Raw genomic sequence first — 14,107 nt, 5'->3', positions numbered from 1 at the left:
TCCCTTGCTCCCTCCTCCTTCTGCCTTGATCAGTAACCCTGGGCCCAGAAAACTACCCCTATCCATAATCCCAGTGGCCTCTGATGTGGCTGTGAGGTTGGCCAGGTCCCCGAAGTGGCTGTGTGGAAGCAGGCAGGCTCAAGAGGCCTGGGCAGCAGGGCTGAAGCAAACAGCAGCAGGTTTACCTTGTGAAGAGCAGCTGCACCATGTCTACGAGAGTGTGCTCTGCGGATTTTCTCAATAACTCTGCACAGGCAAAAACAAATAACACAGGTGTCATTACTTGCTGTGCTATTATCAGGAGGCTTCTCAGAGCAGACTCCCCTCCAAACCTTGTTTACCAAGGATTATGCCAAACTTATTAAAACCAGCTCCAGTCCAGCCTGGCAGGAATAACTTCCCTGGCCCACTAGGTGGCATTACTGAGTCAGGAAAAAGGGAGCACAATGATGTGTTCTCTAGGGTTGCAGGCTGGTGTCAATCCCAGAAACCCCAAGGGACAGAGCTTTGGTGCCTGGGCTGAGTTAGTCAGGGATCTATTCTAATTCCTGCCCTGGAACAATGGGCTAAGTTCTTATTCTAGCTTCACAACCAACAGTCAAGTACAGAGAATTCTAGACCCCTAGAGCTCCATATAGTCAAGTAGAGAGACTTCTAGACCCGTATGGCTCCATAAGGGAGGTGATGGAGAAATCCTGAGTTTTCCATTTCTCTGGGTTCACAGACAGCATCCTGTATTCATACTCACAGACAATGGCCCAGGAATGGTGAAGGGCCCAATATTCAAGCACCTACCACTGAGCCTCATTTCAAAGCAGATCCGGAAGCAAGACTGCATAATCTCACACACAGATTCATTGGTTAGGTGGGCACCCACTGGGGTCAGCAGGAGAGTCCGCAGCACCTATCAGGAAGAAAGAGGAGGTACTATGATAAACAAAGCAGGCTGGGTCAAGGAACAGACAAGCTGTCTCTTGTTCCTCTAGTCTCCTACGAAAGCACTTGGGGTAAGACAGAGAGGTTAGCAAGAATGCTGCCCTAACTTTAGTATGGCAGAGGAGGGTCTCCCAAAAGCTTGTCTTGGGAACTATGTCTTTACTCTGCCTGACCCTGACATAGTTCAGCACTCATTCCAGCCCTAGCCCACCAGCCCAATTGATGGATGGCACTGATACAGTCTGCCAGAGGTACAAGTGTATTAAGGGCTTAAGGTATTTGATGTCAATTCATTTAAAGCTTTTAATTATTTTCCTTACAAAAAGCTTTTACTTTGGGTACCCGAGCTGCTTGTTTGGAAACAAAGTAGCTCTCTAAGCCCCAGTGGAGTCAAAACACAGCTTCATGCTGCCGGCAGACTCGGGTAAGTAGAGCTGATGGCATCAGCTCCTGGCCATTAGCCTAATTGCTCTTCCCCTCCATTTACCTGAAGGATTTTCATCAGGACAACCTCATCGCTGGCAGGATCCGTGCCCACAAAACGGGCGTGGGTGACAGCATCTGCCATGTTCTCCATGCCCTCTGCTGTGCCCTCATGAGTGGGATCTGCTCCAGCGAAAAAGGAAAGACTAAATGATGTGGAGAGGGGAGAGGAAAGGCAAGTCATCCTGTCTAGGGATTGCTTTGACAGACTTTGGTTTGCTCCTAATTCCCTAACCCATGGTTCCGTGGGCTACCTGAGAATTTCTGCCTATAAACAACTTTAATGAGATCCTCAGCACAAACTCTACTTGTTCTTAACTTAAGAATCAGAATCATTTGGAGGGCTTGTTAAAAATACAAATTGCTGGGCCCACTCAGAATTTTTTATTTAGCTGGTCTAGAGTGAGGCCTTAGAATTTGCTTTAGTAACAAGATGCCCGGTGACATTAATACCGCTGGTCAGGAGACCACATTTGGGTAATCACTGGTGTAAAGCTACTCATTTCATAGAGAAAGGGCCTGGAAGTATGAGTTTTTTGCCCAGAGCAAGGGCCGAGTAGGGCCAGGCCTTTGAATGCCAAAGTTTCAGCCTTTCTCTTTTCACGTGTTTGTTCCCCCTTCACATCTCTCTTTGGTTGCTTTTGGAGTTTTATGTTCAGGTGCAACTGAGGGAGACGAAATGGACAGTCACTGCTGCTGACATTCATATCTGGGTACCACATTACAGCAAATCAGAGACCTCTTCAGGTTGGTTTCATTCTTATTTAAAACAATATGACACAGCAAGAATCTAGTTACCAGTTTAAATAAACAGGCATTAGGAGAGAAAAGGGACAAACTATACAGGACTGGGAGCTGGCTACGTGGGTAGCAGGAGGGAGGAAGAATTTCAACTGTGAATAAGAGAAGCGGCGAGAAGCTAGAGGTCAGCCAGCCAACGCCATGCTGGAAGCTAACGCAAATGCCAGCCAGGGGGAAATCCTGCTCCATTCACGTGTGAAATATCCACAAGGAGTAGCCAAAGAAGTGGCCTCCATCAAGACCTACAAGGGTCCTGCAGAACTATCTGGATTGTCCTTGAAAAGGGAGCATAAGTAGGAATGAAGGGGCAGAGGACATAACAAAATTTTGCGACTGACAGAAAGTTGTCCCACAGGTGTCATGGTGTAATTCAGGAGCATCCCCCTACTTCTAAGTGTTAGGAATTATAAGAAAGTGTTACAATTTTCTCTTTCCAGGTACCTGAAACGAACAGTTTCTGGGCCTAAAGCTCAAGGGATGGCTGAGAAGAAACAAGAACATTTCTCTTGCCACAATGAGCCAGAAGACTTTCATCAGTTAGGGTGGCTTTCATTTGTTTTCTTCTTTCTTTTCTGTCCTGGTTAGTCTCTGACACCAAGTCAAAGGTTGTTTTTGTCCTATGTACAGCATGCCTTTGCTCAGCTTCAGGAGCCTTTACTCACTTTAAGTGGTCATGTAGAAGGAAGCCAATTTCATGATGATATATAGTACATGGTGTGAACCAGCTCCTTCTATCACCCCAACTCATCTCATTTTTCCCAATCAACACAGAAAATCCTATACAGGCATACCCCTCCTTATGGCATTTCACTGCATTGCAATTCACAGATTTTGCTTCTTTTTTACACAAATTGAAGGTAAGACCCTCCACCAGCAAGATTATGACTCGTTTTATTGCAGTGGTTTGGAAGCAAACCTGCAATATCTCTGATGTGTGCCGGTACTCTCAAGGCCCTTGCCTGAATCCTCTCTCAGCCCTGCTAGACAGTCCTTTTTCAGGCCTCCAGGGTCCACAGCAGGACCTTTCCTTACACAGGAAACCCAGGTCCTTCTCACTGTTGCATGGTGTTTCAGAGCTCCTAAATGGCAGCCTTGCTCCTACCTCAAAGGCTCCTGGGGGTCCATTTATTCCCCTCTTTCAATAATCTCCCTTATTAAAGTAGTGTAAGCTTTACCAATCTTTTTGTAGCTCTTATCCTCTGAGCTTGAATAAAGTAGCAAAGTTAATTTTCTAAAAAGGCAGGTTAAGAGTGACAGGTCTTTAGAACCATAGGCATGGCCTACCTGTAAGCTAGGCAATCAGTGGCACAAATCCTGGTCTGGCAGCTGTGTGGGGCCAAACAAAAGGCTGGCCCTTGGAGTAAGACCTAAAATAATGCTAGAAGCCTTGGGCCACAGGATTGAGGGGGGCGGGTAGTTTCTTCTAGAAGTGCAGCCTAAACAAAGGAGTGTTTGGCTTGGGCTCACTTAGCAGACCTCGTCTTCCCTAGGATCCCTTCCTTAGAATGTTCTCCCTTCCTGGCCACTCTGGAGCAGACTGCAGGGAAATGTGCCAATCTCATCTCCTTTGCCTTCTGGTTTTCATACACTCCTTCCTGCTTCTTTTCTCAGGCCCACTGCAATCACCACCTCCAGCATTCTCTTTTCCCACCACAGGAAACTCCAATGACCAGCTGGCCTGAGGTCTCCAATGACCAGCTTGTCTGCCAAGTCCAGGAAGGGGAGAGAGTAACATAGACAAGAGAGCAGAGTAAAAAGGCACAGAGGGCAGCTGCTGGAGGCTGTGAAGAGAGATGACCTGCAGGTGGTGCTCAGGGCAAGGCTGGAAGTCGCTGGGCCTGATTTTTGCTTAGGAAAAGTATGAAGCTAGGACTAGGGTGCCTGGAGAGGCTGATGCACCTATCCAGAAACTAGCTGGCACCCAGGATTCCTGCTCAGGATCCTGAATACTTCCGTTAAGCAGATCCAATTTTCTAGAAAAGATAAAGGGTGTTCTTGCCTTGAACTGAAGACCATTTTCCTTTCTGGTTGGCTACGACCTGAGCTGCCTCTTTTCTTGTCTCCCTACTTAGAAACAAAGACAGCTGCCTGTTTTCTATGCTCCTCACCCTTGCACATGGGCTGGTAACAGGGGAAAAGGAATTCAGGATCCTGAGTGACAAGACCAACTAAAAAGAATCCAAAAGAGACTCCATAAACAAATTTAGAGATATACAATAGACTGGATAAAATATCTGGGCCACAGTGGGAGAAAATATTTATAATACTGTGATAGGCAATGGGTTAGTATCCCAACTATACAAAAATCTCCTATAAATTGATAAGAAAATCAAAAACAATTCAATAATATAACAGGTAAAGGAAAAGAAATTCAAATGTTCAACCTCAAGGAAATACAAACAACAAAATACCAGTTTTCATCCACCAAATTAGCACCAATAAATAATACTGATAATATTTAGTGCTGGTGAAAGGGTGAGGAAATGGAAACGCTCAAAAATTACAGTTGGAAGTGCAAATGCTATAATCTTCTGGGAAAGCAACCTCGTAGTACCTATAAAAATGTAGTAAGCACATGGCCTTTAATCCAGAAATTTGAAGTACAGGAATCTGCCATACAAAAGGAAAATTAACAAATAAGGACATATGAACAAGGATGCTTATTTCAGCATTATTTGTAATGGCTCAAAATAGGAAACAACCTAAATAATATTAATCAACAAGATACTGACTGAATGAACTGTGTTATATCTATACTATGGAAATGATATGGCTACTAAAAAGAAAAAAAATCTTACCAGGGGCTGAGGAGAAGGAAAAATGGTGTGTTATTGCTTAATGGTTAGAGTTTCTTCTTGGTGTGATGAAAAAGTTTGGGAAATAGATGGTGGTGATGGTTGTACAACATTGTGAATGTAATTAATGCCACTGAATTATACATTTAAAAATTATTAAAATTGCAAATTTCATATATCTTTTACCACAATAAAAAAAGAATCTATAAACTTCCAATGATAAGATTAATAGGTTCTGGGGATGTCATACACAGCATGGTCACTATCATTAACAATACTGTATTATATATCAGAAGATCTAAGATAGATCTTAAAAGTTCTCATCACAAGTAAAAAATTTGTAACTGTGATGGATGTTAACTAAACTTATTGTGGTAATCATTTTGCAGCATATACATATATCAAATCATTGTGTTGTATACCTTAAACTAGTACAATGTTATACGTCAATTATATCTCAATAAAACTGGGGAAAAAATAAATCAGATGGATAATTATATCTGTACATTTTTCTAAGTTAATACTATTAAGTGAAAAAAGAAAGTAGCATATACATAATCCTATTTTTATTTCTTTTTTAAAAAAGGAGGGCCGGCCGAGTGGTGCAATGGTTAAGAACTGGCTTGGGATGCCAGAGGACCCCGGTTCGGATCCCACATATGAGGGCCAGTGACACTGCCCTCCACAGCTGAGATGCTGAACAACAGCTCACCCTGGAGCTGGCCTGCGTAGGCTGCAGCCCCTGTGGCAGTGGGTTGCCATGGGTTTAAAAAAAAAAAAAGGAGGTACTCTCTATATATTTATATCTATTTATATCCATGTACAGAAAGGTATAGAAAGCCTCAAACCAATCTGTTAACATTATTTACCTAAATAAGGAGGAGGAGCATTGAGAAAGAGGAGAGGCCATTAACTTTTCTTTTAGACACCTCTTTATTGTTTTATCTTCTGAAAATAAACATGTATTACATTTAAAAAATAACTAAAATAAACCAAACCAAATCAAACCTCCAAGGGAACCTACCATACCCCTAACTTCCTCCAAAGCACAAAGAAATCAGAGTCCCAAGAAACCTCCCTACCTTCCCCACTCTGAAAAACCTGAGTCAATTAGTATGATGAGTAACCAATAATTACATTTCTCTTCTCCAAGGAAACAGATGGCTGGGAAAAACTTTTCAGTATCACCAGGTGATTGCCTAAAGTCTGACTGGCCCAGGAGAGGCAAGAAATGAAGTGCTGTGGTCATCTAAAAAGTCCAAGCTCTTACCTATGAGCGCATAGGACAGGAACTTGTTGACAGAGGTGAGCGCCAGTCCAGTGATAGGGCCAGTGGTATCTTCAGAGCGAATCACTTCCAGAAATGGACGAAGGAACACATTGGGCTCAATTTCTGAGAGTTCTGCAAGAATAGAAACAGGAATGAAGAGATGCCATTTAACAAAAAGTCAAATCCTAGAAAAAAGCCCCTTATCTGTGCCATGAGGCTAGAGTTCTTAGTTACTGGGTCAATCTTGCTCCGTCTGTTTCACCTTGAGTCAAATCCCAGACACTATCATTTTATCTGTAAAATTTTTAGTATGTGTCGCTAAAAGATTAAGAAGCTTAAAAAACCTGAGTAGCATTATCATGCTTTAAAAATTAACAAAAATTGTTAAGATGGTAGATTTTATGTATATTTTACCACAATTTTTAAAAATTTATGAATTCTTTAATATCATTAAATATTGCTGGGTCAATTTTCCATGCCCATTTCCACGTCCACACTCCCTAGTGATATACAGGTAAACCTCATCGTGAGTACAGCAAACATGGCCAGAGAGACCCCAGGGTGAGCTGCTGTCTTTATGTCTTTTGTTGTCATGGTCAAGGTCACCTCTCTTAGAGATAAAGAATGTAGTACATCCCAGGAAGGTGAGGGGAAACCTTGAGTTTTATAAAACCTTGCTGAAAAAAATAAGCCTAAAAAGAACAAAAGGCTGAACAGTCCCTACTCAGGGAGGCAGTTTGTAACTTTGGAAGGTCTTCACCACTCTCCAGCCTCCTTTCTGTCTACAGCAAGCAGAGGTGCCCTGAGATGAATGGGCAATTCATCATCTTCATTTTACAGATGAGAAAAACAAGGCTCAGATAAAATACATGATTGGCCCCAAATTACACAGCTGATAAGAAGCAGAGCTGGGATTTGAACCCAGTCTATATACTATATGGTTACAGAACGTGTAGAGCCATTACATCTATTCTACCAAATTACCAGCACATACTCCTGAATTTAGAAGGTTTAAGAAGCTACACTGGACTTGCTCCCTACCCTGCTTTGCCTAGGGTTTAATTTGTTTTTCTAGAGTCTGCTGTGCTTTCATCATTCAGAGACCAGCTCCTTAAAAGCCTTCCTAAATAGGTCAATGATTTAGGGACATGATCAAGGCTGCCTACCTTTAGAGACAAAAGGAAGCTAGGTTTCCTAAGCACTTTTATTTTCATGCATATGCAGGGAGCTTCCCACTCAATTCCTACCATCGCCACCCCCTCCTCAGGTAAACATTTCCTGGGCCCGGCTGCTCCTCAGATTAATGCTTTAATTAATTGGCAGATTGGGTAGCATTTTCCAAGCTTGTCTGTACATTGATCACATCAGCTGTATAAAACCTGCTACTCATCCCCCCCCACCACCACCTAGAGATGTACAATTTGCAGGAAAAAACCTAGGAAAAACTTGTGTGTGTGTGCAGTGGTGGAGGGTTGAAGTGTAACGAATAGAAATATTTGGAAAAACCGAAATATAAAAATCTTCTTATCTTAATAGTCTTAACATTTTAAATACTTTTAAAAAGCACATTAAAACATTTAAAGTCATCTAGCCTTGATGCTTTAGGTACACAACTGTATTATGTACAATGTGGTCTGTCATTTAAAAAATGGTCATGGTTGGTATATTTGAGATATAAATGTCTGGATGGAAAAAACACCTTTAATTGAGAGATGGGACAGGGAACAGATCTGAGCTTTCATACAATTGCTACTAGCTCCATGTCTTCTTTCATGGTGAAAGAATTGGGCTATTTCACAGCCATGGCTTGACACTTTCAAAGCAATGTGCATTCTGCCTCTTAAAAAAAATTTAATTTAGTAAAACTGCCTCTTTGGGTATAGAGTTCTATGAATTTTACCAGAAATATAGATCCTGAAACCACTGTGGCAATCAGGATACAAAACAGTTTCATCACCCCAGGAAACTCCTTCTATTACACCCTCCCCCCACACCTCTAACCTCTGTCAACCTCTTCTCTATCATCATAGTTTATTTATCAAGAAGGTCATATAAGTGGAATCATACAGTATGGAACCTTTTGAGACTGGCTTCTTTCACTCAGCATGGTGCCCTCGATATTTGTCTAAGCTGTTGCATCAATAGTTTGTTCCCTTTCTATTGTGAGGTAGTATTCCTTTGCATATATGTACCACAGTTTGTTGATCCATTCACTAGCTGAAGGACATTTGGCTTCTCCAGTTTGGGGCAGTTGTGAATTCGAGCTGCTATACACATTTGTGTACAGGTTTGTGTGTGAAGAACACTGGCATCTCCATGTGGTTTAAATTTGCATTTCGCTAATGGCTACTGACCTCAAACATCTTTTTCGTGTGCTTATTTGCCATCCATGTATGTATCCTTTTTGATGATGTTCAAGTCTCTTGCCCATTTTTAATTGAATTGTTTCCTTACTGTTGAGTTTAGAGACTTCTTGATCTATTCTGGATTCAAGTCCTTTATTGGCAGTACAATTATTTACAAATATTCCTCCCAGTCTGTAGCTTGTCTTTTCAGTCTCTTAACCGTATCTCTCATAGAGCAGACATTTTTACCTTTGATGACGTCCAGTGTATCAATTTTTTTCTTTTGCGCATTGTGCTTTTGGTGTCATATCTAAGTACTCTTTGCGCAATCCCAGGTCACAGAGATAGTTCCTGGTTTTTTTCTAAAAGGTATACAGATTTAATTTTCTTTTACAGTTATGAGTTAATTTTTGTATAACGTGTAAGATTTAGACCAAGTTTCTTTTTTTTTTCTGTATATTGATGTCCAATTGTTCCAACACCATTTATTGAAAAAATGATCCTTTCTCCATTGAGCTGTCTTTGAACCTTTGTCAAAAGTTAGTTGGCTATATTTATGTGAGTCTACTCTGGATTCTCTATTCTGTCCCACTGATTTTCGTGTCTAACTCTCTGACACTACCACACTGTCTTGATTACCATAGATATATTCTAAGTATTAAAATCAGGTAGTGTGATTCCTCTAATTTTATTCCTTTTTTTCAATACCATTTTAAATATTCTAGTTCCTTTGTTTTTCCATTTCAATTTTAAGATAAACTTGTCTATATTTACAAAAAAATATGTTGGGAGTTTGACAGAAATTGCATTGAGTCTATAGGTCAGTTTGGGGAGGAATGTCTTTACTATATTGTGCCTAGCAATCCATGCACATGGTATGTCTCCATTTATTTAGATATTGATTTATTTTATCAGTGTATTGTAGTTTTCAGCATACAGGTTCTTTATATGTTTTGTTAGATTTATACCTATGTATTTAATTTTATGTTTGTAAATGGTATTGTTTTAATTTCAGTTTTCAAATATTCATTGTTGGTATAGAGAAATATAATTGATTTTTGTGTGTTGACCTTGTATCCTGTGTCCTTACTAAACTCACTTATTAGGAGTGTGTATGTGTGTGTTTGTGTGTGTGTTTAGATTCCTTGTGGTTTTCTACACAATTACGTATGTTTCCTGCAAATAGAGATAGTTTTAGTACTTCCTTTTCAATTTCCATGCCTTTTATTTCCTTTTCTTGTCTCTTGTACTGGCTAGGACTTCCAGTACTATGAAAGTAGACACCTTGTCTTGTTTCCAATTTTAGGGTAAACGCATTCAGTGTTTCACTGCAAAGTATAATGTTAGTCATAAGTTTTTTGTACATGTTCATTGTCATGAATGGATGTTATATTTTGTCAAGTGTCTTTTGTTCATCAACTGATAAGATCATGTGGTTTTCTTCTTTAGAATGTTAATATGGTAGATTAATTTTCAGATATTGAATCAGCTTTGCATTCCCAGGAAAAACCTCATTTAGCCTTGGATATTATTGTTTTTATATATTGCTAGGTTTGATTTGCTAATCTGCTCCTTAAGATGAAAGGGCTAAATATAGCATTGAGAGGCTTGGAGGTGGTAGGAATTACACCATACAGAGGCTTGGACAAAATGCCATGGAGAAGAACTCTCTGGAGGCTCTGGATGTGGCCCTCACACAGTGTACAATCCAGTCAATGGACAAGGGATCATTAGTCTCACTCCTACCAATAGCCAGGCATATGATACCCAGGCTCATCTGTCACATTGGGTGTTGGAATCTGTGCCTACTAAAATACGTTCATTCCAGCACTTCCATTCTGTGAATCAATGCTTTATGGAAACTTAATGATAGAAGACTAGAAGGGCTGGACTTTTTAATGAGCCCACAGAGAACCTTCATGATCACCCTCACTCCTCCACAAAAAGAGAATTGCACTGTATAAAATCACCTTTCCCAAGACAGTGGTGGAGGCAAAACTGGAGTTTTGCTCTCTAGGTTCCACTGCTGATTTCCAGGAACATCAGAGAGGCTCTAACAGGAGCAACTCCTGCAGCTTTTGGTGGTGGTGGCAGCGGGGGACATGGCAGGGAAGGTTGTGCTCCTAGCAGGACACCGCTAGTAAGGACATTTCTGATTTAAGGGGTACTTCTTTGTAAACATGTTATTTAAAAAAAAAAACCCTAAATTTCAACTCATAATCCTGGTTAAGGTATTCAGATGGTCTTCTAGAATGGTGCTTCTCAAACTATGTGTGGTGGTGAAGGGCCAGTTTCTTTTTTCTTTATGTCAATCCATTGAAGACCTATAGTTTTATAAACTACAATTAAACAAATTACTAGAAAATTTGAAAAACAAAGACATAGTACAAACTTCACTTTTTATTATTACAATCAATATACATAAAATTATTCTGTCAACGACCGGCCGAGTGGCGTGTGGGTTAAGAACTGGCTTGGGATGCCAGAGGGCCCCGGTTCCGATCCCACATATGAGGGCCAGTGACACCGCCCTCTACAGCTAAGATGCTGAACAATGGCTCGACCTGGACCTGGGCGGCCCTGAGTCGTCGGCGAACGCTGCAGCCCCTGCTGCAGTGGGTTGCCATGGGCTACCGTGTGTAGCCAGCAGCCAGCGTGAGCGGCCAGCAGCCACCCTGAGCGGCCATCCAGAAGCCAGCGACTGATCTGCCTCACCCAGGAAGAGCGCAATGATGGTGCCAACTTGGACCAGTGAAGCAACGTCCTCCACAACTAGACTGAAGAACGAAAGGACAGCAACTTGTCTGTTCCCCTTCCCTGATTCCCCAATGCTGGTCCCCTCCCCCCAATTCCCCAATAAAATCTTTCTTTAAAAAATAAAATAAATAAATAAATAACAACAGCTAACACTTATTGAACACAGACTACATGCCAGGCACTGTGCTCAGCAATTATATATATTGTCTCATTTGATTCTGTCAAATGAGATGGTACAGTGCATGGAATAAAGTAAACGTGCAATAAATATAACTAAGATATTGTTAATCTAGTTTTTCTTTTTTTAGCTTTAGAGTCCCAGTCTAATGTTCTTGATACTGTAATGTACTATAAGTTCAGTTTATTTCTTAAGATACAAGTAAATATCAAAAACTTCAAAGGTATGCCTTCTACCTTTGATTACTAACTTTAAAAGGGATACAATTTAAAAATAAATACCAAGATAATTGGTGGTTGTTATTTATGTATAGTGCAATTTGTAACAGTTTTTACTTTCTGAGGATTTCAGCTTTCTACAAATTATGCATACAAGTTGTCAGAGAAAGGAATAAGCTTCTTTTTTAAAATAAATGATTGAAATACTCATCCCCTTTTAGAAGAGATAAAGATAACAATAATAGCAGCTACCATTTATTACCGTGTGCCATGCTGTGTGCTAAGCATTTTATATATCTTCTCTCTTCATAATTATTCCCATTTTGAAGATGAAAACAAGACTTAGAAAGGATATGCAGATCTATCCACTAGCTAAGATCATACAACTAGCAAGTGGTGGAAATGGGAATCAAATCCAGGTTCATCTGACTCCAAAATCTGTTCTCTTAGCCATTCATCTCGACCGCTTCCTATGTAGCCAGAACAGAAAAATTTCTGGTTGTTCTACCTCCTGGCTCGGCCTGCCTGGGAACTGAAACTCAATTGTTTAGCTCTTCTTCGGAAGAGTGAGAAGAGGTGCCTGAGTTCTTCTGGGGAAAGGTGCCATGATGCTGCTCATAGTAAGCAGGCTGAGTAATTTCACAACCAAGGAGACAGCTGACACCCCTGCCAAGCAGCCAAAATTCCCACCCTGGAAGGCTGTCAACCTTAAAGCACAAACAGTCCAGTAAACAGGGAGTGCAGATCAGGTAGAGGGGTGCTCCAAAGGTGACTGGTTCATGTTCTAAGATGGGAAGAAAGAAAAGAAATGGGTACAAGGAGGGAAAACGAATTCCCCATTGGAGAAAGAACGCTTGGGATCCTTCTAGTACTAGGCTACTTGCTTCTAAAATCAAATCCAGGTCCAACTTCTGGCTAGTCAGTGCCAAATAAGAAAAGTTACAGCAAGAATTATTAAAACATTTCTGGAGAAGCTCATAGGCCACTTCAACACAAAGCAAAGTGAAGCCCTTTAAAGGTCTTGGTGGTCTGCTCAACACCAGTGAGCAGGGAGCTCAACTCCCTATATTATGACATTAAAACAGAAGTCTCAGTTTGACCCAATGTCAGTTTGAGAATCTGCAGATGTCCCCTAAGTCTCCTGTCTTCTCAGATGATGAGGTTACCTGTCCAAAGGGGATGAATCCTGAGTTTTTTCTTTTCACATCAGAGCTGCCACTCTCTCCAATAATCTATGTCAAAGGCCTCACCAGGTGGCATCAAACACTGCCTTTAGACAAAAGGGAACACACTCTTCTTAGCCTACAGGGGAGCAGTCACCATCTTCCCAGGAGGCTTGTGTTCTCCAGCCTGCAAGCAGCCTTTTCTCATTTGGCCAGCATTGGGCTGGCACATTCCTGAGCCAAAATGCACACATAAGCTGCTTTCCCTGGTAGCGTGGCTCTTCACTCCTGAGTGACTCTCAGGGGCGGTTGGGCATTCTCAATTGGATTACGCTGACAAGGAAAAAGGCCTGTGGTATATTATTTCAACACCATTTGGCTTCAGAAATGCCTGTCTCGACCCTTTTGCCCTCAGAGCCTACTTCTCCATTCTTGCTTTCTGGAGGGTCACCAGCCTGCTCCCATCCTAGCTCTTCATCCTGCAAATACTGGCTCATGTTCCTGGAGACAGAATATCGTCATTCACAAGGTGGATCATGTATGACAGACTAATAAATCAGAGCACGATAAAAACAGAAGCCTAGTTCATTTACCCCTCTTGACATTTCTGTATCCAGAGACACAGGACAAAATTATTTGAGCACAAAAAGCTTCTTAGTTTTTGGCTTTTCTGTCTATCCCTGCATATTCCATTTTAGAAGAAAGTGTTAGGTCCTCATGTTCTACTTTTCTGACTATACTGTACCCAGGAATATTTCCTGTAAACGTAGAAGTAAGATGGAGAACTACCTGCAAATGAAATTTCTGAAATACTTTAAGTTCAGTAGGAAGGAACTGTACTCTTTTTGGTCACTAGGGGACATTAATAGTAGTGGTACAAAGGATGAGAAAAACTAAACTTTGGAAAATCCAGAAGCCTCTGGAATACCTCCTACACCTGCTATACCTTTATTTCCAGGCCTTGAATGGTCAGATGGGGATTTAGGCTTGATTTCAGGAAATGGCTTGAGAGAAGTCTGCCAAAGGGCAGCTCTCAGAGAAATGTTATAACCTAGTCCAGGCTTAAGGGTCAAACCCAGACAAGCCTTTGCCTCCCTGCCTTATATAACAGGAGACATGAAATAAAGAAATGCACTAGGCTGACTATTGGTCTGTTACTAA

At 41.2% G+C, this 14,107-nt stretch overlaps 1 protein-coding gene across 8 annotated transcripts in view; it reads right to left on the bottom strand.

The window, feature by feature from the left end:
• Nucleotides 1-14,107, bottom strand: part of GBF1 (golgi brefeldin A resistant guanine nucleotide exchange factor 1) — a 117,002-nt gene that overhangs the window by 24,185 nt on the left and 78,710 nt on the right. For all 8 annotated transcript variants that reach the window (XM_019636420.1, XM_019636419.1, XM_019636422.1 and 5 more), the window contains 4 exons: nt 6,286-6,417; nt 1,424-1,542; nt 796-904; nt 186-246 (listed from right to left, as the gene is read on the bottom strand). In XM_019636420.1, the coding sequence (XP_019491965.1) occupies nt 186-246; nt 796-904; nt 1,424-1,542; nt 6,286-6,417 (421 nt within the window). The remainder of the gene's footprint in view (nt 1-185; nt 247-795; nt 905-1,423; nt 1,543-6,285; nt 6,418-14,107) is intronic.

The sequence above is a fragment of the Hipposideros armiger genome, unplaced genomic scaffold (genome assembly GCF_001890085.2).
Source record: "Hipposideros armiger isolate ML-2016 unplaced genomic scaffold, ASM189008v1 scaffold_28, whole genome shotgun sequence".
Lineage (NCBI taxonomy): Eukaryota > Metazoa > Chordata > Mammalia > Chiroptera > Hipposideridae > Hipposideros > Hipposideros armiger.
Note: the sequence above shows the minus strand (reverse complement) of the source record. Positions and strands in the feature narration are given on the sequence as shown.